Below are 24446 nucleotides of genomic sequence, written 5' to 3'. Positions count from 1 at the left end.
CTCACACATCTCTTTACAGGCAGATGGACACCTGAAAAGTCTAGTCATGGAGGGCGTGAAATCTCAGATATTAAGGAGGCTGGGGCATAACCGAGCTACAAGTTCACAGGCTCAAAGGCAGCCTGAGTGCTTAGTGAGACCCCATCTCAAAGTTCAGTAGTAAGAAAGGGGGGAGGGAATCTGCTTGCTTTAGCATGTGTGAGACCATACAGGCATCTAGCTTTGGTGTTAGGTCACCAAGGACCCTCAAGCTTGCCGCTGCTCTGCCTGCCTCAGTTTCTTAAAGATGTTAGAAAGGAAAGAAGTCAGTGAAATTTGGGGGCCTTCTGAAAATAGATTCCCCTTTCCTTGTTGTTAAAAGTAATCTTGATTTAGGAGCACAAGACTTTTCCCTCTGTTTCTTTATCTTGTTTTCTCGGATTTGACTCATAGGTCCTAAAGATTCTCTATCACTTGAACCCCAGTGAATGGCTTCCCCAGACTGAGCACTGTGTTCACCTGTCCCCAAAGGAGTTCCTGATCTGGACTATGGATATTGCTTCCAATGACAGGTTTGCCCTGGGGCTATTGCACAGTCTTGACAGACTGTACTGTCTGTCATCAGACAGGGGTCCTGCTCACTGCACTCTCTAAGCTTTTCTCTAAGCCTCAGCCTAGGAACTGTGTTCTAAATTTTCACTAACAGAAGCATCAGGTTTTCACACTAGTAATCAAAAAGTACAAGCAGTTGTACAGGCTGGGAAAGAATTCATACCTACAAAGGTCACGACTGTCCACATAAACATTTGTGCATAAAATATGTTAAGTTTGGGCCTGAGGCTATAGCTCAGTTGGCTAAGTGCTTATCCAGCCTCAGCAAAGCCCTGGCTGATTCCTAGCACCACAAGAACCAGACTGGTAGCACATACCCGTAATCCAGTACAACAGAGGAGGAGATGAGAGGGTCAGAAGTTCAAGGTCAGCCTTGTCTACATGAGAGTCTGAGGCTAGTTTAGGTTATATGAGACCCTGTCTCATCTTAAGTGTTTAACTTGATGGTAATTGAGGATTTGTGAGCGTGCATGTGCCTGTGTGTTAATTTTCTTCTATTTTCCAGATCTGAAATCCAGGCTGTATCTCTGAAGCTTGCCTCTAAAATAATTGCCTACCATGTGCAGAGTTGTGAGAAGGTGAGGCTAATTCTCTACCTTTCCTGAGGTCTGGGATTTTACCCAGAGGGTGTCAGTAAAAGGTAACAGTCCCAGTAGGCAGAATTATAGACTCCATAGAAATGTCACTTGCGCTTAAGTTTCACTTTGGGAATCACTTGCAAAGACTCTGAACTTATGCTTTCTTCTCTCCTGTTTAGCCATTTTTTGACTAGAGCCTTTCAGAGTGACAGTCTCCAACATACTCAATGTCCATTGAGTACAAGCCTCTCAGAGTGATAGTTCCCAACACACGTATTTTGATTGCTTCCTCCTTTCTATAGCTAAACTGTATTTTAAGAGGAATAAGCAAGTCAATTCTGAGAATGTTTAGGATTACAATTTATAAGCTAATAGGTCTGATAATATATTACATAGGCTGAAGGTGAGTGAGGTAAGTAAAACAGCTTTGTGGGAAAATGCTGTGGGGCAGATACATACATATCTCGGTTCGTATGAGAGGCATAGTACCAAGGCTCAGCAAGCATTGCCGAAGAGGGGCAGAAAGAATATGAGCGGCAAGACACGGAGAAAGCAGGGAAATCCCATTCTCCAGACACAAAACGTCAGTATAATCCCAAACCACAGTAGCTGTGTTTACGTATATCAGGCCTGATAACAAATCCTCTCAGCAGTCCAGTCATGGATAGGGGAGGGACTCTGTGCCTTGAATCATAGGCTACTAATGGACTCTGAGAAAATAGACTCATTTTTTAAGTTGTGTAAGCACTAGTGAACCCACAGACTGCAGTGGAGAGTTTCAGAACTAAGAGCACACAGATGGTGCTGATCAAACCCAGGGGAATGCAAATAAACCAAAGCACAGGTGTGGGAGAGTGGCAGGGAAGAAGGGGGGGCACGGGCGTGGAAGGAGGTGAGAGAGAGTAGGGAGAGCAAAAGGAATGCATTATATATGTCTATAAAATGATAAAGAACACCATCTCAGGGGAGTAGACTGCGGCCAGTCTGCAGGACAAGCAGCCCTTCTCATTGTGCTCCTGGTCCCCGCATGATCACTGGGAAGCCAACACCATCACCAAGACACATGCTGGAGATACCCAGAAGCACAGGCTAGAGCACAGGCTAGTGAGAAAGACACTGCTGGGATACCATGGCAAATAGCAGGACTCAGAACCCACGGGGAAGGAGCGAGTGCTGGGTGACTGAGGAGCACTTGAGAGAGAAGGTTAAGATCAGATTGTCCAAGGCTGGGCCAGCGTAAAACCCCAGGGTAGTATTGGCTCTTGTCATTCAAAGGTAGCGTGACCAAAGATCAAACCTAGGTCACAGGACATACAAAAATTTTAAAAATAAGTAAAAAAGAAGAAACCAGTGTTTGGAAGGGTAGGAGAAATATGGTGAGACATGATGTTTTAAAATAATAAAGAGGTCTGTGGCTACAGCTCAGTAGCAAAAGTAGCCTAGCATGCACAAGTTCCTTCCCCAGCACTACAGCAAAACAGAAGCCTACCCCTGTCATCCCAGCACTCCTGAGGCTGCTGCATAAGGACCACAGAGAGCACAGCTACACAGAGAGATGCTGTCTTAGGACACAGACAGCAACAGCAAACCACACAATAAACCCCAAGTTCTAAGGCAGCAGTCTAGACAGCAGAAGCAAAAGCTCCTAGAGTCTACAGCTGTGCTTCACCGTTCGCCTCCAGATCCAGCTGCCTGGAACTTGGATAAAGTATTGTCCCATAACACTGGAAACATTTTCTAGGGAGAGAACAATCCACTGAATAGTAGACGGACATGGGAAACACTAAAGCTCTGGGGAAGGCGGTGGTTTCCAGAGCTGAGAACCTCAGTTCTTTGGTTCGTAGAGCCATTGCCCGAGCAACCAAAAAAATCAGTAGGCTCGTGTGGCACAGTTACAGACAGACAGCTCCCTCAGAGTGTCTGGGACCACTGCTTGCTCTCTGATTCTCTTACGGAGGACCCATGAATGAAAGACAGTGCTTCCTCCCACTTGTGAGACTTCCCAGAGAGAGGGCCTTTCACTGCTTAATAAGACTGCAGGCATGGCAGAGTGTGGCACATGGTGAGAAGGTATGAAGAAAGGGAGCAGACAGACAAACAGATGGGAGAATTCACTTGTACAACAGAGCCACTCCTGTCATGACTAGCCCAGCCTGGAGACAACAGCATTTATCCATGAGTGTCACAAGGCCCCACTCTCCTGACCTCATAAAGTGTGTCACCACAGCAGCTTGATTTCTGCAAGACCTCCTAAGTGTACCAGGAAGCTATTCATGGGATGAGAATCTCCTTCCTAGGAAAAGTGAGAAATGAGTCTTAGCGCTAAGATAAACCAAATGCCACAAGTCAGATTACAATATCATTTGACCTTGAAAAGGAATAAATAAAGCTTAGAACCCTTAATCTGCTGGGGATGGTGGTGCATACCTGTAATCCCAGCACTTGGGAGGTAGAAGGTGGGAGAATTAAGAGTTCCTGGCCAGTCTGTGCTATATGAGACCCTTCTAGAAGAAAGGAAAACATCAGTGTGTAAAAAAGAAGCTACTCAGCCAGGTATGGTAGCGCACGCCTGTAATCCCAGCACTTGGGAGGCAGAGGCAGGTGGATTTCTGAGTTCGAGGCCAGGTCTACAGAGTGAGTTCCAGGACAGCCAGGGCTATACAGAGAAACCCTGTCTCGAAAAACCAAAAAAAAAAAAAAAAGAAGAAGAAGAAGAAACTACTCACAGAAAGAAGACCACATAGAATTAGGCAGAGCCATAGAGCTAGAGAGTAAAGGGTCAGGGCTAAGGACTGAGGATAGGGAGTGGCAGTAAGAGTGCCTTGACATCACACAAAACACAAGTCAGCATCAGAGTGCCACAGACATGTTCATCTTAGATGTCAGTCAAAGGTAAAAGAAAATTGTGCATTATGTACCAGTAAAGCTCTTGTTACTGTCTGTCTGTCTCTCCCTCTTCCTTTCTCCCTCTCTCCTTCCCTCTCTGTCCCTTTGCCCTCTCTCCCCCCCCCCCCCCCCCCCCCGCTCTCTGTGGCTAGTGCCCTTTCTTTCTCTTCCCGCTCCCCCGTCTCTCTCCCATGGTGACTTCCCTGCCTCAGTCCTTGGGGCCAGTGAACTCACCTACCCAAGAGCAGCTTCCCAATAAACCTGCCTTTAGTATAATATAATATAATTAATATATAAATAAATAATATGTTCTTGTTGCTGAATACCGTGGGGCTTGGCTCTAGGTGGGCGCTGGGATGCTGCTGCCCCCTGGAGCCGCAGGTACAGCTTGATGGAGCCCTTCCTCCTTCTGTGTTCTCAGAAAAAAGAGTCACTCACCCCCGAACTGCAGCACTGGGTCCAGCTGCTCATCTGGTCCTGTGGAGACCATCTTCCTACCGCATCCAGACTGGCTGTGGCTGAAGTCCTCACAAGTACTGCACCCCTGTTCCTCACCAGTCCCCAGCCCATTCTCGGTAAGTGTGCTAATCAAGGCCCCTGCACCCAACTCAGCAAAGACAGGAAGAGACACACATTTCAGACTAAAAGAAGGAGCGCTTAGCTAGGTGCTGGTGGTGCATGTCTTTAATCCCAACACTCAGGAGGCAGAGGCAGGAAGATCTCTGAGTATGAAGCCAGCCTAGTCTAAGAGCAAGTTCCAGAACAGCCAGGGCTACACAGAGAAGCCTTATATTAAGGGGGCGGGGAAGGATGGCATATGTGATGCTTTTACATGTTGCCAGGGTATTTTCTCTGCATAGTTTATATTCTGAGTATTTCTTACCAATGACTACTTTTCTTCTTTTCCTTCTATCTTATCACCCAAGCCATTCTACATATATTTTTTTCAGAGTACCCATGAACTTTACAGTCTTTCTTATCTGTAAATTTGACTCTTTTGGTAGTCTGTTACTAAAAACTGTCCTTTGAGGCAGTGTCACTACACAGTCCAGGAGAACCTTGAACTTGAGAAATCCCTCCTATCTCGGCCTCCCAAGTACTGGGAGTATCAGTGGACACCAACCTGCTCGGCTGCTGAAGAGTTTTGAGTGGGTTCCCGCTGTCTCAGGCTAGACCTACACATCCTACACATGGCTCACTAGGCCCAGTTTGCTTTTCTGTCTCATCCCTGGCGCACCCTACTGCCTCATCTGCCACACCCTTCCTTGGGCCTACTGTCCTCAGTTGGCACCAGCTCTCTCTGAACAACCCCTGCCTGATTGACTTGTTTGCCTTTCAGAACTCCGCCTCCTCCAGTAAGCCAGACACCAGGAAGTACTTCCAGCAGTCTCTGGTACTGAGGCTCAGTTCAGGCTTCTGCCTGCTGTCCCTGCTGGGCTGCTGGGGCCCTTCGCTACTGAACTTAGTCCTGGTATAGAAAGGCTTCAGTCAGGGACTTCTGAACTGGGCTCCTCCCTCACGGCACTCCATCCTAGAGCACAGTCGCTAGGAATACCTTCATGCCAACAGTGCTGAAGAAAGTTAACTGAGAGCTCTGCAAGAGGAAAAGCGTAGGGCACGTGTGTGATTTTTTTATTGTGCTGCTTTGGAGTTTGATTTGATTTATAAACATAGGGTTTAGTTCAAGGACAACCAAGAACACAGAGCCAGCTCCAGCACAGACTGTGCTTTCTTCTGCATGTGGACTTCTTATTCATTCTGAGGTACTCACTTTCCATCAGCTAGTCACTGTCTGTCTGTCTCTACTTCCTCTATGCTTGCCCTCAAGAATCAGGCAGGGCCAGCCCCAAGGAGCTTTCTTTCAGTTTTGTTGTAGGGCTGGGGGAAAGAATTGATTTTTAGATGTTAACACTGAAATGGAAGCATGAACCTATGAAGGTTCTTGTAATCAGGTCCAATGAAGTGCCACTGGTGCAGCCTTTGTCTGGGAAGTGACATCATCAGTGACCTTCCTCTTATATGACTTAATCACTGATCCGAGAGCAATAGGAGAAAAGGTTAACAAACTTTGGTTAGGTCAGACATGGTGGTTCATGCCTGCAATTCTAGCTGCTTGAGGGGCTGAAGTCGGCAGAACCAGCCTAGACAGCTAGGTGAGCCTCTCCCAGAGCAGCTTGCCCTCCTCTTGGGGCAGGCATTCTCAGGAAGGGCTGGACCATCTTGCAGCACATTTTCCTGAACAACTTTGGTTGCTTTGTCACTCAGACAAGTAAATATATGTAAAGTGACCTGAAATTGTTGTGTGAAATTGAGTTGTATTCGTGTTAGCTGCTGGTCCTGAGGCTGGCACAATCAGCAAAGGCCAGTGTCCCATGTGCACATGACAAACTGCAATCAGCTAGCATGAAGTGGACTAAAGAGAGGGACTTCAGGGGTTCAGATGCCCTTCTTACGACAAAACTCAAGATGGATTCTTTGGTGGTACACGCCTGGAGTCCCAGGCTTTGGGAGGTAGGAGCAGGAGGATTTTAGGAGTTCAAAGCTATCTGAGACTAATAGCAAATCTGAGGCCAGCCTGGGCTGCTAGAAAACCAGTCTCAAAAATTAAAAAATAAAAGTGTAGAATCTTTTTTTTTCTATTTTTTTTAATTTATTGATATATTTATTTACATTTCAAATGATTTCCCCTTTTCTGGACCCCCACTCCCCGAAAGTCTCATCAGTCCCCTTCCCTCCCCCTGTTTTCCCACCCAACCCTTCCCACTTCCCTGTTCTGATTTTGCTCTATACTGCTTCACTGAGTCTTTTCAGAACAAGGGGCCACTCCTCCATTCTTCTTGTACCTCATTTGATGTGTGGATTATGTTTTGAGTATTCCAGTTTTCTAGGTTAATATCCACTTATTAGTGAGTGCATACCATGATTCATCTTTTGAGTCTGGGTTACCTCACTTAGTATGATATTCTCCAGCTCCATCCATTTGCCTAAGAATTTCATGAATTCATTGTTTCTAATGGCTGAATAGTACTCCATTGTGTAGATGTACCACATTTTTTGCATCCACTCTTCTGTTGAGGGATACCTGGGTTCTTTCCAGCATCTGGCAATTATAAATAGGGCTGCTATGAACATAGTGGAACATGTATCCTTATTACATGCTGGGGAATCTTTTGGGTATATGCCCAGGAGTGGTATAGCAGGGTCTTCTGGAAGTGAGGTGCCCAGTTTTCGGAGGAACCGCCAGACTGATTTCCAGAGTGGTTGTACCAATTTGCAACCCCACCAGCAGTGGAGGAGTGTTCCTCTTTCTCCACATCCTCACTAACACCTGCTGTCTCCTGAATTTTTAATCTTAGCCATTCTGACTGGTGTAAGGTGAAATCTTTGGGTTGTTTTGATTTGCATTTCCCTAATGACTAATGAAGTTGAGCATTTTTTAAGGTGTTTCTCTGCCATCCGAAGTTCTTCAGGTGAGAATTCTTTGTTTAACTCTATACCCCATTTTTTAATAGGGTTGTTTGGTTTTCTGGAGTCTAACTTCTTGAGTTCTTTATATATATTGGATATTAGCCCTCTGTCTGAGGTAGGATTGGTGAAGATCTTTTCCCAATTTGTTGGTTGCCAATTTGTCCTTTTGATGGTGTCCTCCATCAAAATCCCAACTCAATTCTTCACAGAGTTAGAAAGAGCAATTATCAAATTCATCTGGAATAACAAAAAACCCAGGATAGCTAAAACTATTCTCAGCAACAAAAGAAATTCTGGGGGAATCAGTATCCCTGACCTCAAGCAATACTACAGAGCAATAGTGTTAAAAACTGCATGGTATTGGTACAATGACAGGCAGGCAGATCAGTGGAACAGGATTGAAGATCCAGAAATGAACCCACACACCTATGGCCACTTGATCCTCGACAAAGGGGCTGAAAACATCCAATGGAAAAAAGATAGCCTTTTCAGCAAATGGTGTTGGTTCAACTGGAGGTCAGCATGCAGAAGAATGCGAATTGATCCATCCTTGTCTCCTTGTACTAAGCTCAAATCCAAATGGATCAAGGACCTCCACATAAAGCCAGACACTCTGAAGCTAATAGAAAAGAAACTGGGGAAGACCCTTGAGGACATCGGTATAGGGAGAAAGTTTCTGAACAGAACACCAATAGCATATGCTCTAAGATCAAGAATTGACAAATGGGACCTCATAAAAGTGTAGAATCTATTAGGAGGAGTAAAGGTTAAAGCCTGATCTGGGAGGAGACGAGAACTACTCCAGATGGCACTGTTGGTGGGGTGGGGGCACTCAGACCACTGCCTTTAGAGGCATGCTGGGTGGTATTCTGTCACTGCCCTCAGATGAAACCCTCCACAGACCTGTACTCACAGCTTGCTGCCTCTCCCGCCTCCTAAAATATGTCCCCGAGGCCCATTCCCATGTCTTCCTGCAGCCACTGGGCTTCATTTTGACCTCTCATTGATCTACGTGCTAGATGCCTCACCCTTGGTGCTGCTCAGAGCACTTTCTGCCTTTCCATCTGTCCACAGCAGCACCACATGGGACCCTGCAGACTCAGTGATAAGAGTCAACAGTAGCAAAACATGGGCCCCAGAGACATGTAACTGAGGATGGCCCTTTTCATGTGCCTTCCCCGCTTCTGATTCTTGTTCCCAAACACATTAACGCTTTGCTTTCCAGAATTGGCAACTTCTCACAGTCTCTCAAATCAACACTAAACTAGTTTCTGCAAAGTGCAAAGCACACTTTGGTGTTTTTGAGACAAGGTCTCACCACATAACTCAAGCTGGCCTTGAAATCACTGCATAGTGAAGGCTGGGATTACCAGTATGTGCAATTCTGTTTTTTCTTCCTGACACAGAGTCTCATTATATAGCCCTGGCTATCCTGGAACTCTATATGTAGACCTCTGGCCTTGATTTCACAGACTTCTATCTGCCTTCTGAGTGCTGAGATTCAGGACATGAGAAACATTCTTATTGTATAAATCATAACACTGAAGAGAGTTGCCCAGAGCCTTGAGTCAGCACCTTCTGGAGTGCCTTAGGCTGGTTGACTACAGAAGGCTTTCCTCTTCCCACAAAAAGAGATATCTGTTTCCAAGCTTCCCCAGCAGGGTCCTCTCTGTTCCAGTGTTGTTCTGATCTTCAGTTCTTCCTGTCTTACAATAACACCCCCCTCCTCCCAAAAAGAATGTCTGTTGCTTCCTCATGAATGTCTTCTTCCCACATGAGTCTGAAGTTGTTGTGTGAGTATTGATGGTACTGCAGATTACATGAAGTCATCCCCTTTGGTTTTCTTCACAGAATTGCAGGACACACTTTCTCTCTGGAGATGTGTTCTTACCCTTCTGCAGAGTGAGGAACAGACCATCAGAGAGGCAGCCACAGAAATCGTGACAACAGCCATGTCACAAGAAAACACCTGCCAGTCAACAGGTACTTTGTTCTTCACCTTGTATCATACCTTACTGCTCCATAACCAGTCCTGGCGAACTTACCATAAGGTGACATATAATGAATATTTTATGTTTTGCCTAACCATTTAGCCTCTCCCTCGACCTTACCATTGTGATGGAAAATAGCACTGAAAAGCCACAAGGCATTGTGATGATATGGGACAAAGTATTCTTTAGCACTAGAAACGAAAAGGGTAGGACCATTACATTCAGTGGGAACAAGATGAAGTGCCCAGGCTGTAGCTTGATCTATCCACAGCACAGTTCAACTATTGGGAGCCCTGCTGCTCCTTCACATGGATGGCCATTGGTCTATCTGACACCAGGCATTAACTCTACTCCCTCACACCACAGCACCCTCTCATGCCCTCACACATAGCTGGCTTCTGTGGAGATTTGTAGTAGGAATTGGTTAATGATTCTGGAAGGCTCAAAAGAAATTTTAACTCAGGGTGCTGGTAAAGATTGTTTAGTGGTTAAGAGCACCAACTCTTCCAGAGGACATGGATTTGACTCCCAGAATCCATCTGGCAGCTCAGAACCATCGTAACTTAACTTCAGGTCCATATATTCCAATACCCTCTTCTGGCCTCCACAGAGTACAAAGACATATGCAAGCCAAACACTCATACACCTAAAATTGAAAGAAAAAGAGAGAGAGAAAGAAAAGGGGAGGAAAGGGGGGAGGCAGGCAGGCAGCTGGAGGGGGAGAGGAAGAGAAGAGAAGAGAGCACAGGATTCAGGGCTCAGTTAGCTCTCCTGGTGACTGCTATGGTAGTCATCATCTTTTGCCTGCTGGGTTCTGCTATCTATGGCACTCCATCTGGGCCACCTGGAAGATGAAGTTCTTCAGGCCAGTAGCAGTGCCTGGAGCTCCTTCAGCCTTCACAAGTATGAACTTAAGAGAGGTCCTGTAGCAGGACCTCTTGCCTCTAACTTCCACTCTGTGCCAGACCCATCCTACAAATAGCTACAGAAGAAATGGCTAGCCTGGGACTTAAGAGTAGAGGAATGAGCTAGCTCTGCCTCCTGAATGCTGGGATTAAAAGTGTGTTCCACCACACCTAGCTCATTCCTCTATTCTTGGTGGTGGTTCACACCTTTAATCCCAGCATTCAGGAGGCAGAGGCAGGTGGATCTCTGAGTTCTAGGCCACTTGGTTTACATAGCAAATTCCAGGACAGGCAGGGCTACACAGAGAAAAACTGTCCTGAGAAGCAAAAAAATAAATAAATGAAAAATAAAAAGACAATGAAATTTGCAGCTAGGAAAACCTGTCTGGCTGGGTCTTGGGATGCACAAGAAAGGTCTCTGGTTCACAAGAGATCCCTTGAGCCGTCTTTGCAGCTCCTCCCCCTCACAGCCTACTCCTGCCCGTGTATGTTACAAATTGGACTTTCGAACAAGGAATTCCATATAGGACAATGTTTAAGCTTGAAACACAAGTGTGTCTGGTACTCCAGTTAGGAGCCAGACTTCTGGGCGAGAACAAGGGTTCCTGGAAGCTGGAGATGTGCCAGACAGGAGCAGACAAGAGCTGGCATCCTGCACCCTTCTCCCCTGCCCTGCTGCACTCTACCCTTCAGCTTTAGTCAGGCTTTGCCCTGATCACATGAGCTTTCTCTATACCAACATGTTAGATTTTAAAGAAAATCATTTTGATGACCAGCCTTCCACTTGCCTTGATAGAGGATAAGAAAGAGAAGCTATTTAACAAGGGATTGTGTGTTTATGTTCAAGAAGGCTCAGTATAAATGCACCTATGAGAAAAGTAGAAACGATTTAGGAAAGAGCCAGGCATGGAGTCACATTCCTTTAATACTAGCACTGAAGAGGCAGGGGCAGGCAGCCTGACATACAGAGGCATATATAATATAGTGACACCCCATTTAAGAAAAAAAATTTAGGGAACAGAGGGGACAGAGAGGTATAAACAGAGGCAAATATGCCTGCCTATATAGTACTTTTTAGAGCTCTGGTTCTGGTCTAACCCTCTTTTAGGCTCCTGAGCCACCAAGGATCACATAAGACTTTATCTTACACCATGGAGTGTATTTGATGGTGGTGCATTAAACCCTACCACCTCTGCCTCTAGACTACTGAGGTCTGGTCTTTGTGCCATCCCATGTAGCCTTGGCTTCCTGTTCTTCCAGCATTTCCTTCCTACCTGATATGGGCTTCTCTGTGTAGGTAGCCATGGGCTTACTGGTCATCCTCTCTGTTTATGTTTTTTTAATTAGGGTTTTGTTGTTTGTTTGGGATCTCCTATAGTTTATAAAGGCTAACCTTGAACTCTTGATCCACACTTACACTTCCTGAGTGCTAAGCTTACGATGTGCTCAGCTTCCGATTTTGTCTTCTATCAGGTATATAGTGAATGCTCAGTTTTCACCAATGGCTTGGCCGCCACCCAGTCAGTCCCTGGTTGCCTATAAAAGATGAGAATGCCATTCTGCAGCCCGCAGCTGCTCCATCCTTCCTAGAAGCAGCTGAAGACCCCATCCAGCACTGACATAGAAAGCTGCTTCACTCACGCATTATCTGTAGATTGCCAGCCTTGTCCTGGGTCCTGTCCTCCTACCTTCCAGGCCTGGGTCTCAGACTGTGAAGCTGTGAGCTACCCTAGGGTGATAGAGGCCATGGACACAGGCTAACCAGGAGATTCTAAAAGAGCTCCTGGGCTTATAACAGACAATAAAAAACTGGAATCGTGGTGAACCTTAGCAGAGAAGCCAAAGAATGAATAGAAGCATACATAATATAAGCAAGCGTACATGGGATAGACACTATGAGAGATGAATGTTGGAGATTGGAGCAGGGCAGGTAGTATTGTACAGTCCAGACAGCATTGTAGCCCTGGGCAACAAAGGAGGGGGACCCACTAGCTCAGCTCCCATCGCCACCTAGCATGCATAACATGTGCACCACTGCCACACACAGAAAACCAGTGAGCCAGCAGAAAGGATGAACACTCATGTGTTCCAACCCTTGAGCAATTAGAGAAGGCCCGAGAGGAGACAAGAGAGCACGAGGTCACTGTGACCTTTCACAGTGGCCTCATGGTAAGGCTCAGTCAGCAGAGCCTCAGGTCTGTGGGGATTATGGTGGGCCACCAATGGCTCACCTCCAGAACCTTTGAAGGCTCCCAGCAGCCTCAGCCCTGTTAGTTTACCTGTCCTGGGCCTTCCAGCTGGCTCACCAGCATTCTGCAGGGTCGGGCCCAGAAGAGGTCTCTAGGTATCGCCTCCCTCCTCCCTCCACCTTCCGGTAGGTTCCTCCTAATCTGCTACAGTACATTATTGTCTGTAAAGCCTCTGCCTGGCCCCAGACACAGTCCTCTGAGTACCATCTGTCTATTTCCAAAGCACTGGGAAAGACCAGAGGCTAGAGACATGGTTCAGAAGGTAAGAGTAAATATGCTCTTGCGAAGAATCTAAATTTAGTTCCCAGCATCCATGCCTAGTTCACTACCACCCATAATCCAGTCTTAGAGAGATCCAGTGTCCCTGGCCTCCATGAGTACCTGCATTCATGTGTACCTACAGATACATATGCAATTTAAAAATATATAGGAGGAGCAGGGCATAAAAGCTGAGACGCACTGCTGCAGAGTATCTGCAAGTGAGAAGCAAGGGGCGAGCCACGCCCTGCCACTTACCAAGCACCTGTCCTCCTGGGCTGCGGCTCCTCTCACGCCTGCCTCCAGGCAGTTTGTCCTTGGGCTCCTGAGAGCGCTCATCGTAAGAGCCAGCCACGCCGGTTTGCCCATGCCCCACCCTGGTTCCCCACAGTCTGACCCAGACCCCTCAACAGCACCAAAAGCACGTAGACCTGACCCCTGTGTCTGCCTCTCCCTCTCTCTGCTCTCCCCACTATGGTCTCCCTTAGCTGTGTCACATCAGCCTGAGGACCTTGGCATCTGCACAGGCTGTGGGTGCTTACTCTTTCTGCAGTGGGCTTTCCTACCTACCAGCCCATCTGGGTACCGCCTGTGCCAAGCACCCAGTGCTTGCCTGACCCTCCCCTGCTGCCCTCATTCTCTGCAGGTTTTAGGTTTTGTTACTTTGACTCCTTCTAGCAGAACAACATCCAAAGAGTAGGGTTTTTTACTTTTATGTTGTGTGTGTGTGTGTGTGTACAGTGTACTACAGCATACATAGATACATAGATTCATGGTGGTCAGGAAACCTTGCAGAAGTAGGCTTTTTTTTTCTACCTGGGATCAAACTCAAGTAACAAGCATGTCCACAGGTTTCTTTTAAGCACTAAGCAATCTTACTGGTCCTGGATTTTTTTTTTTTTTTTTTTTGAGAGAGAGAGAGAGAGAGCAAGAGAAGTTCTTACTCTGTATCCCAGACTGGCCTGGAATTACTGCACAGCCCAGGCTAATCTCACACTCTTCATAATCCTGCTTCAGTCTCCCAATTGCTGCAAAAGTAGGAATTTTGCCTTTGTTCACTGCTTTAATTTTTAGAACCTGGTGTCCACTAAAAATCATTGTGTAATCAGTTGAATGAATGGGAAAATGTATTGGTCAAAATAGTTCAAACTCTAAGAATTTGGGGTTTCAACACTGACTGCATGTGGGAGAGATGGAGATAAAGCCCTTTGGATTCTAAATTGTTAAGAAACTGCTTTATGGAGCTCTGTGAGTTTGAGACCAGCCTGGTCTACATAGGGAATTCTAGGACAGCCAGGGCTAACAAAGAAGGAAAGGAGAAAGGGAGGGAGGGAGGGAAGAAGGGAGGAAGGAAGGAAGAGGGGGGGGAAAGCTGGGGCTAGAAAGATGGCTCTAGAAGAGCATTGACTTAAGTTACCTTCAGATGGGAGATCTGAGTTCTAGCAGACTGTGTGAGCTGCATCAGGCCCCACTGCTTCCTGAAAAACTGTAATTTAATAAGAAACTGATTGAGGATCTGCTCAGTCCCTACCTCTGACAGAGCTAGATTTATTAGCTCTCTCCCTTGTCATTCCCTTCTTTCTCAAGCAGGATGATTTTTTTCCCTTTAAGATTTATTGGCAGTGCTAGTGCACGCCTTTAATCCCAGTACTTGTAAGTCAGAGGCAGAGAGGATGGGGAGAATACTCATTGACTGCTCTTCTAGAGAGCCAGGGTTCAGCCTCCAGCACCGCCCCCTCCCCCACGGTGACTCAACACTGTCTACAGCTCCAGTTCCAGAGGATCTGGATCCGTCTTCTGGCCTCTGAGAGTACTGCACACACGGTACATAGACATATATGTAGGCAAAACACCCATATAGATAAGAATAAAATAAAAAATTAAAGTTAATATTTATTTAGAAATAAATAATATCCTCTACAAAAACAGCCAGTGCTTTTAACTACTAGGCCCTCTCTCCAGCCTCCCCAGGTGGAGTTCCATTTATGCCTGCACACCTTGGAAAGGCAGAGCTTAGGGACTAAGGACACACACATCCTCCTGTGCACTGCAGTGGCAGCTGTTCTCAGTGAGGGACACGTCCTTCCGGTCCCTTTCTGAGCAGACGGAACACACCATCGCTGCCCTCTGAATGTCCCGTGGGACCCTTGAGTGCCGGCAGGACAGCCATGCTTTCCATCCCTGCATTCTGAGCAGGAAGTAATGTGTCAAAGCCGTATGGGCCATGAAGACTAGAGACTTAGAGCTGGGACCCTGTGAAAACCAAAGCTTTGCTCTTCATACCCTCTTCCGAGACAGTGAAAGGAATCCAAGCCAGACTACAGGTCTAGGAATGTGTGACAGCACAGGGGACAGTGGAGATTTTCAGAACTTCATGGTTTCTTTATTTCTTTTTGTTTTCTTTGTTTTGGATTTTTTTGAGATGTTTTTCTTGTAACCCAGGTTGGCTTCAGGTTCTCTGTATAACCAAAACCTTGAACTCCTGATCCCTTCCCTTCCACTTTCAAAATGCTAGGATTTGGTCTGTGCTGCCATAACCAAATTCCACTAGCATGTTTTACAGAAGACACTAGAGTTACAGGCTAAGAAAGTGGATTGGGGCCTAGAGCTGAGGCAAGTGAGAGTTAGGATAGGCAGAGTCCCTTCCAGGAGGAGCAGATGGCCCTGCACCCAAGGCTGCTGGGTCCCTTCCTGGAGGGAGTGGGATCACATAGGGCTGGAGGAGTCACAGACTGTGGTCTACAGACAAGCATCTCACTGTTAGTGGCAAGTACAGTCTGGAACACAGGCTTCATTGAGCTCAGGAAAGGATTTCACTCACCTTCCAGACACCTTGATTCTCATGGAGGAAATGCAAGTATGACCTCAAAGTCCAGTGTAGACTCCTGGTCTACAAATGGGCTGCCTGGAAGAGAATTTGGCGGATCTCTGGAGTACTGGGTGGCAGAAGAGAGAGTTCTATAAAGCCAGTATCTCCCTCCATATAACCACCCCAAGGCCAGCTCTTGGCCTGCTCCATTGCCATCAGGGTGTGCCTTTCTACTGTCAGAAGGATTGGAATTGTGATCTGCCAGGGAAGGAATGGTCTCTGTTTTCTCATTCATTTCTTCAAATCACAGGCATCTGGTCAAGGTAGACTAGAGTCTCTACCCTTTCCCCAAATTCCCTGTAAGGGACTGTCACAATGAAACTCCAATGACCACATACCACTTTGCCTTTCCTAGCTGTCACTGTTCGCAGGGAGCCTCGTCCCTGACATACACCTACACTCACCCAGCACATCACCAGCAGCTGGCTTCCATGCTGTGCAGAAACCCATGCAAGCTAATGCTCACATCAAGTCTAGGAATGGGCTGCAGGCCCCATGAGTACTCTAGCTGAGCCTTGTTGCTGGAGTGGTGGGATTGTTTCCATGGCCTCCCAGTGACTGTGCCCCAAAGAGACAACAAACCCCTTTCGAGGAACCGAGAGCCATTTTTGAATCATTTTGCCTTCACTAATATTGTCCCTCATAGCGGAGCTCACTGGCCCCCAGGTGACTGACTTCTGTGGGTGGTGATAAGCCGTTGGTCTAGGGCCTAGGCCATCTGGTGCTGGTGCGGCTGGCAGTCTCTTAGCAAATGGGAGCTGTGCATGGGGACGACTCCTTCTCATGGCTCAGCCCCCGTTCCTGGCTCCCCTTCAATGTGGAAGCCTCCACGTGCCATGCTAGGGCTACATGGGATACAGCATTTCTCGGTTCACTAGGGAAAGCACCTTTTATATGTGTGTTCATCTGTTTGCAGGATGGTACTGTCTACAGTTCTTTTAGAGACAGTCTTTTACTAGCAGCATAGGGTTTACTTGATTAGGCTAGACTGGCTACAGAACCCTAGGATCTGTCTCTCCCTAAGCCCCAGTGCCAGGATTCCAGGTATGTGCTGCTCTACTCACCTTCTTCAGGTGAGTTCTGAGGCTCAAACTGAGGTCCTCATGTTTGCATAACAAGCACTTTACTGACTGAGCCATGTCCCAAGCCTTCCCTCTTTGAACCTAAACTGGGTGAGGAAGTGACAGTGAAGGAGCGAGGCTTTGGACTCACTCACGCCTGGTTTGGTTAGATAACTAAGGAGCTTACTGGTGAACAACTCTCCCCCAGTTCCTACTCAAGGCCTTCATATTCCATGGAGCACTGGTGTGTGTGTGTGTGTGTGTGTGTTGTTGTTGTTGTTGTTGTTGTTGTTGGCCCCTAGTTCATCTGGCCCCAGACATCTTCTACCAATACAAACTACACACAGTTGTCAGATCCATGCCTATATAGCCTTAAAGGTTCTGCAAGGCAAGAGCTAAGCCCAAGAGTAGGCCTGCATAGGCCTCTAATGAAGCCCCTTGTTCTTCAGCATCCTACCATTATCCAAGTAAGAGTACATGGGGCTGTCTGAGACCTGGGAAACCCTCGACCTTCCCACAAAATCCTTTGAATCCTGCTCTGTGAGCTCCTGTTTGGAGTAGGCTAGCCTAGGCGTTCTTGTTCCACATGTCAGGAGCTCTTGAAAGCAGAACAGAATGGAAAATGGCTGTTGCTGTGATTGCAAAGAGGAATCTTACCTGGGCCCATGCTGGGAGAACGTGTACCTTCAAGCAGAGTCTTCATTGTAAGTCTCCTGCCTCTCGGGGTCTCTGAAAAGAGCACAGGACAGCAGTTGGGCACGTCTTTCTGTGTAGTCACTGGAGAAGATCGTATCCTGGGAGCTGTGCTTTGGCCAGCTCTCTGAGGCAACAAGTGTCCAGCATGTCTAAAGGGCAGGAAATCTTCAGGGAGTGTATTGACAGAGCTCGTCAAAATGAATGGGTGTGGGGCACATGACTTTAATCCTAGTACTAGGGAGGTAGAGGCAGGCAGATCTTTGAATCCCAGGCCAGCTACATGGTGAGACCCTGCTTTTAAAAGAAACAATATGAAGCTTATCTTCAGGACCAACGGCACGGTGAGAATCAAAAACTGGCCCTGACAGTCCTCCCTTCTCCTGTGCTCCTCTCCTCTCCTTCGATCCACCCCCCATGCCTCCAGCAGGAGCACCCACAGTACCAGAATGAAAGCAGTGGAGGAGAGGGTGTTGAGAGGGACCCCAGCTTCAAGCATGAAACAAAGCACTGGTGTCTGCAGCACAGAGACCATGTTCATAGTCACTTAAACAAGTCAGTAGCTTTTCTCCCTAACTCAGCAGACCCAGCAAGTGTGTGTGGTGGCCCTGTCATCCAGGGACCCATACCGTATTTCCTACGGATCTGCAGTTCCAGTTGTCCACGTGCACTGTCTAATGACTAGGAGAAGGGAAGGCCACTGTGCATTCCATCTGCCCCTGTGGCAGCCTTAGTAGCCAGGCGCCCTCAGAAGAGCCCAGGACTGTGGACCTGAGCCAAGTGCACGGTCAGCTAAAAGTTCTTCCTCTGCATGGTGGGGTGTGCAGGAGCAAGCTGCACGCTGCTCACCTCCTCCTCCTATTCTAACTGTGGAGGACTGGTTGCGTTCACACCAGCAGCTGGGGGTGGGGCTCACACACGGAGGTACTGAGGCCCTGGCCTTGGTTATTTAGAACCTGCTCATGAGTGTTGTGCCATTCACAGACAAATTTTATCTCACTCGCATCCATGTTGATTTTATCATAGCAACTCACATTGCCACGTATACGAGAAAAGATTGATGAATTGTCACTGTCTTCACAAATGTGAATATGGGCCAGAGAGTAGTGACACGCGCGTTAAATTCCAGTACTTGGAGGCAGAGGCAGATGGATATCTGTGACCTTGAGGCCAGCCTGGTTTATAGAGCGAGGTCTAGAGCAGAAATCCTATCTTTAAAAAAAATAAAGTGAATGTGGATCAGTGTTACATCTTTAGGCCCCATCCATCACCCCAAATGTAAGGCCTGCTTAGAAGACAAGCACCAAGACTATCTGGTGGCAGTTACATCACCATATAGTTAGAACCGATGGGAAGAGAAGTGATTGGGTGATAGCATCTAGAAGAGGCTAAAGAATAAACACATGCAGCAGGGACAAGGCAGTGACACAGTGGAAGGACCCAAGAATGGGCAGGTAGACCCAGGTCCTTTTACAGTCACCCTGCCGAAACCTACCTCATGTCTGTGGGAGTGCTGCCATGGCCTGTGCTAAGTCAGCCCTTGGTATTGGGTTCCTCAGGCCCAACCCTGGACCCTCCTCTTCCATACAGCCTTTTGGACAGCAGCACTCTAGCTTCCTTGGTCACACCAACCTTCTTCAGTTCTCGTGTCTGTTGGTCAGGGGCCTCATCTGCTCACCCACACCAGAAGCGCTTTAAGGACAGAGATTTCTAGCCCCAGCAAGGTAGCTGGCACGTTAGCACCTCCGCGTGCCTTGCCCCAGACGTGACCTGGCTTCTATAGCTTTCTTTGGTTGTGGAGAGGCGGGTGAATCTGTACCTCAAGATGGTCAGGCTTCCTGGGCAGCCTCCCAGTAGATACCTGAGGACCCCTTGTGAGCTATAATGAGCTCTGAAGGCTTGGGCTAGGCCAAACTGGGTTGGCCAGGCTCCCCAGGTACTTCAGTTCTGTCAGAGCAGAAAGTAAGAGTCCTCAGTGTTATAAGCCTTTGCCACTAGGTCACAATGATGTAATTCATCTGAACTCTCCAGTCAGGGAAGTGATGGGGAGGCCTGTTTGATAGTCCCTACTCTATCTTTATACTTATAAAATCCACACATGAAATCACTGGCTCTGGCACTCAGGGCTCAGGACATGTCATGTGCAGTGTCAGCCTTAGGCTCTGCCTCCAACCCTCCCTCGTCCTCAGGACTTATAAGTAAGAGACTGGCCAAACGTAAGTAGGCTTTAGCAGGAAATCAGCTTTGACTGTGAGAAACCGTCAGGGCTATCCTCCTCATGGCCCATCTCCATCCTGTCCCTACCTACCAACCTGGACGAGACCTAGGACCTGACCCTCCACCTACAGGCCTGTCCATAAATCCCACTTGTCTTTCATCTTTGAAGAAGACGCTTCTGTCAGGGAGTCCTTACTCACGTGAGGGGAGGGAAAGGCTAGTTTCAGACTGCAAGCTCTTTTCACGCCATTTCACCACATCCATTGCCCAGAAACCATAGATTTTTTTAATGTGTACCCAGTAGGCAAGACGCCAGTGACACAGCCAGCTAGACTCAAGGCCAGCCACCTGCAGAGAAAGGGGCTGAGCACAGGGTTTGCCTGGGGCGGGACTGGCTCCTGCCAAGGAAAATAGGGAATTAAACTCACACTGTTTGTATTTTATAGTGGTGGACTTGGAGGACTGGGAGATTTGAAGAGATGAGAATGATATTTAAAATGTTCTGGTGAGCTAGAGCTCACCTTAGTTCCGTGCTAAGTCAATGAGAGGAAAGAAGGAGGGAGGGTAAGTCTGGAGCAGGTAAAAGAGAAAGGAGGCTGAGAGACAGGTACAGACTCAGCCAAAGAATGGTCTTCATGATGCTCTGTTTCCGTCAGTATTCCCACCCCCACCCCCACCCCCCAAACAGGCCCTGCTTTGTATTTCTAATTGTCTTAGAACCTGTGATGAGACCAGGCTGACCTTGAACTCACAGACATCCCAAGTACTGGGATTAAAGGCATGCCCCACCATGGCACCCACTCTTTCTGTTTCTCTAGGTGTTTGTGTGTGTGGAGACACTGGTTGTCTCCCTCAATCATCCCCACCTTATTTAAACCAAGTTCCCAAGGAGCTATCCCGGCTCACCCCAGGAAGTCTCTCAGGCCTGTTTCCCAGCTCCAGGATTACAGGTGTTCCGCACTGCCCAGCTTCTTACCTTGGTCCCAGGGATCCACGCTATGTTCTCATGCTTGCATGGAGCACTTTACCAACTGAGCAGTAGTCCCAGAGCCCACGTGCTGGCTTTCCAACCTCTCTAGATTGGAAGGAGGAAGACACAGCAGAAAACTTCTTTTCATGCAGTAGAAAGAATGTGGCAAGACCCTAAAAAGATGCCCTGGATTTAGTGTGGTGGAGAATGTTTGTAATCCCAGCACTTGTCAAGTTCAGGCATGAGGATCAGGTCAGGATCATCTTCTGCTACAAAGGGGGTTGGTTCAAGGTCAGTCTTGTCTCAAAAACAGTGGTGGGATGATCTTGGAAAAATAAATAAATGTTCATCAGATTTGTTAATCCTTTAAAATGTTTTAAAGTGTGTGTGTAATGTGTGCATAGAGACAAGAAAGGGTATCAGATCCCTTGAACTCTAAAGTTAGGGGTGGTTTTTGTTATCGAGGATTGAATCAGGGTCCTGTGTATCTTTGGCGATGTTTCTACTACTGAGCTACATCTCAGGATTCTTTTTACTTTTTATTTTGAGACAAGTTCTCATTACAATTGAACTCACTATGAAGCAGACAAGCCTTAAACTAGCAGTCTCTCTGCCTCTGCTTCCTGAACATCTTAGATTACAGTCTTGGACCATCAGATACAACTTTTTTTTTTTAGGGCAAAATCAGATACATCATTAGGTAATCCTGATATCTGCATATAATAGACAAATCAAACAATGATTCACAGTGAGGCAACCAGGGATGATTGGCCCCTCTCTATCAGGAGGAACCCAAACTTTTTCTCTTCGCCTTACTATCCCGGCATGTCATATTCCTTTACCAGGTTACTGCTTGAACCAGTATGGCTGTTAGAAGCATTAATCATGCCAGACTCGTTGCACATGAGAAGAAGGAACATCAGAAAGCATGTACCTTTCCCTATTTAAGGGTTCCCACATTTCACTTACTAAATCAGCTACCACTTAATAGCATTGATCATACTTAACTACAAGGTGTGTGAAGAAATGTACTGGGTATATTACCTAGAGCTAATCTTTCTAAAGGGAACATATATACACATGTACCTTTCTATCACTTTGATAAAAGAAATGCTTCTTAAATAACACGATCTCTGGAAATAAAGAGAAGTGCTAGCCAGGCAGTGGTGCACACCTTTCAACCAGCACTCAGGAGACAGACCCCTGAGTTCAAGACCAGCTTGATCTGCAGAGCAAGTTCCAGGATAGCCAGAGCTACATAGTGAAACCCTGTCTCAGAAAAACAAACGAAAGAAAAGGAAGGAAAAGAGAAAAAAGGAAAGAAAGGGAAAGGAAAGGAGAAGAAATACAGAGTGCCTAGGACTGTTCCAGGTGGGTAGCAACAGGAAGAACAGAATGTGTTTCAAATGGTAGAAATAAGGTGCTTTGTCTTCACAGATCACAGACTGATGTGTTGCCCTACAAAGAAAACCTTTCACAGCTTTACAGTGTGTAAAGAAAGAGAGTAGTATTGGGCTGGAGAGATGGCCCAGTGGTTAAGAGCACTAACTGTTGTTCTAAAAGGCCTGGGTTCTAGTCTCAGCAAGGAAATGTGATCCCTTCTTCTGGCCTCTCTGATACCAGGAACACATGTACTGCATAGACATACATATACACAAGCAAAACACCCACACACATAAAACAAAATAATAAAATAAATGTTTACAGGAAAAAGTAGGCTTAGGTGAGCAGCTGGCTCAGTAGTAGAGCACTGCAAGGCGCTAGCATCAGAAATAAAAAGGGAAGAATGACATGAACAAGCCTCATAGAGAACACACACTTGTAGGACAAAGCACTCGGACATCTCAGTTTCAGAATTACGATGGAAGCAATCCCATACATTATAAAGTATGAGGTATCCCTTTGTAAGTACCTCCAAGAGAAGCTTGACTAACAGGAGACCTGCTATGGTTTGCAAGTCCTCCATGTTCAAGGGTCCCAGTGGTAAGCAGAGCTTAAAAGCTGCAAGGTTCCAGGGATCGTACTGGCTCAGCCTGAGCTTTCAGTAATCAGAAAATTGTTCAAGTGTGACCTGTGACAGTGAGTGCAATAGTCCTGGCCTCAGCAAACTCAGCTGCAGAGAGCAACTCTAAGACCTCCAGTGTCTCTGGCGATCTTGTTACTGCTTTGTTTGAACTTTTACCATTTTGTGTGTGCTTATGTGCCAATGTACTAAGACATACTCAAAGAGCATCTGTTGCCTCCTGCCACCCTGTGGGTCCCAGCAGCCAAACTCAAGTTGTCAGCCCTTGCTTTGCTTTTGTTTTAAAATGTATGTGTTACGGGTATTTTACCTGTATGTATTTAAGTTCACTGCATTGCATGCCTGCTCCCTATAGAGCCAGAAGAGATGCTGGATTCCCTGGAACTGAATTACAGACAGGTGTACACTACAAATGACTCCTTAAACAGTCACAGGACATTTACAACACTTATACTGTAGGTTTCAATTCACAAAGTGAGTATCTTCCTTCATTACTTTCTGAGGAAACTGCAAGCACACTGGAAATGTAAAGTGAGCATAAGAAACAGAAGTACGTTTAGTGGCAGAGGATTGCCTGGCACACCTGAAGCCCCAGACCCATTCCCCAGCACCTAAAATGAATAAAGAGCTTAAGTGTAGCAAAATACCATCAGACACCTAAGAAGATCTGCTAAATATGCCATTATTCCAACAGCAAAGAAAACTTAGGGGCTGGCTCAGTGAGCACAGTGCTGCCGCTTAGGCTGAGGACCAGAGGTTCAGGTCCCCACCGAGAGCCCAGATTGGGGGCACAGTGGTAAGCTAGCGCATATTTGTAGCCTCGGAGCTCACGTGGTGAGGTGAGGAGCAGAGACAAGTGGGTCTCCATAAGGTCACGGCCTGCCACCCTGGCGTGCATGGTGGCACACAGTGATCTCTACCCTCCACACGTGGGGCGTGCACCATGGCGTGCAAGCATACACACAAAATGAAAGACTCCCTGGAGCCCAAAGAGCTGAAAACACCTTCAGTGCTGAACTAGGTGAGCAGGCACAGTATATGGGAGCCTGTAGTCCCAATTATTGGGGGATTCAGGCTGAAAGATTACTTGTGCCCAGGAATTTGAAGCCAATCTGGGCAACATGGTAGGATCCCCATCTCCAACAACAAGGTTTAAATATGTGAAGCTCATCGTAGAGGAAACACTTGTAATATATGTTATATCGAATATACAAAGATAACATCTTTTTAAAAATCAATAAATGAAAGTGATAGAAAAAGATTCATCAAGGGATTGGGGAAATGGCTCAGTCAGTACCATGTCTGCTGTGCAAGTATGAGGGGCTGAGTTCTGATCCCCAGAACTCTGGTAAAAAGCTGGGCATGGCAGAACCCACAGTAATCCCAGCACTGGACAAGTGGGGATGTAAGACCCCCAAAAACCGAGGGCGCCCCAGCACCCCATGCCTCGGAAGGCGACCCCCAAATCACTCACAAGAAACGGTCTCGATGCAATAACATGAGGATTTCTTTATTCCAGAATTCTGGGTTCCACAGCCGTACACCGCACAGGGTTAGAGGACTGTGGACCCCGAGTGCCGAATTGTGACAGCTTTTTTTTTTTTTTTGGATTTTTTTTTCCCCCGAGACAGGGTTTCTTTGTATAGCCCTGGCGGTCCTGGAATTCACTCTTGTAGACCAGGCTGGC

At 46.9% G+C, this 24446-nt stretch overlaps 1 protein-coding gene and 1 long non-coding RNA gene across 3 annotated transcripts in view; one reads left to right on the top strand and one right to left on the bottom strand.

Moving 5' to 3' along the window:
- Thada (THADA armadillo repeat containing) overlaps positions 1 to 24446 on the top strand; it is a 295912-nt gene that overhangs the window by 250039 nt on the left and 21427 nt on the right. For both annotated transcript variants that reach the window (XM_052186487.1, XM_052186488.1), the window contains 4 exons: positions 433 to 551; positions 1097 to 1169; positions 4477 to 4630; positions 9375 to 9506. In XM_052186487.1, the coding sequence (XP_052042447.1) occupies positions 433 to 551; positions 1097 to 1169; positions 4477 to 4630; positions 9375 to 9506 (478 nt within the window). The remainder of the gene's footprint in view (positions 1 to 432; positions 552 to 1096; positions 1170 to 4476; positions 4631 to 9374; positions 9507 to 24446) is intronic.
- On the bottom strand, positions 14352 to 21323 carry LOC127687666 (uncharacterized). Its single transcript, XR_007978459.1, has 4 exons — positions 20743 to 21323; positions 17514 to 17585; positions 15748 to 15831; positions 14352 to 14412 (listed from the first exon to the last, which is right to left on the bottom strand). It is a non-coding gene; the product is annotated as an uncharacterized LOC127687666 (long non-coding RNA).

This window comes from Apodemus sylvaticus, chromosome 6 (genome assembly GCF_947179515.1).
Source record: "Apodemus sylvaticus chromosome 6, mApoSyl1.1, whole genome shotgun sequence".
Lineage (NCBI taxonomy): Eukaryota > Metazoa > Chordata > Mammalia > Rodentia > Muridae > Apodemus > Apodemus sylvaticus.
The sequence above is the reverse complement of the archived record's forward strand: the minus strand, read 5'-3'. Positions and strand labels throughout refer to the sequence as shown.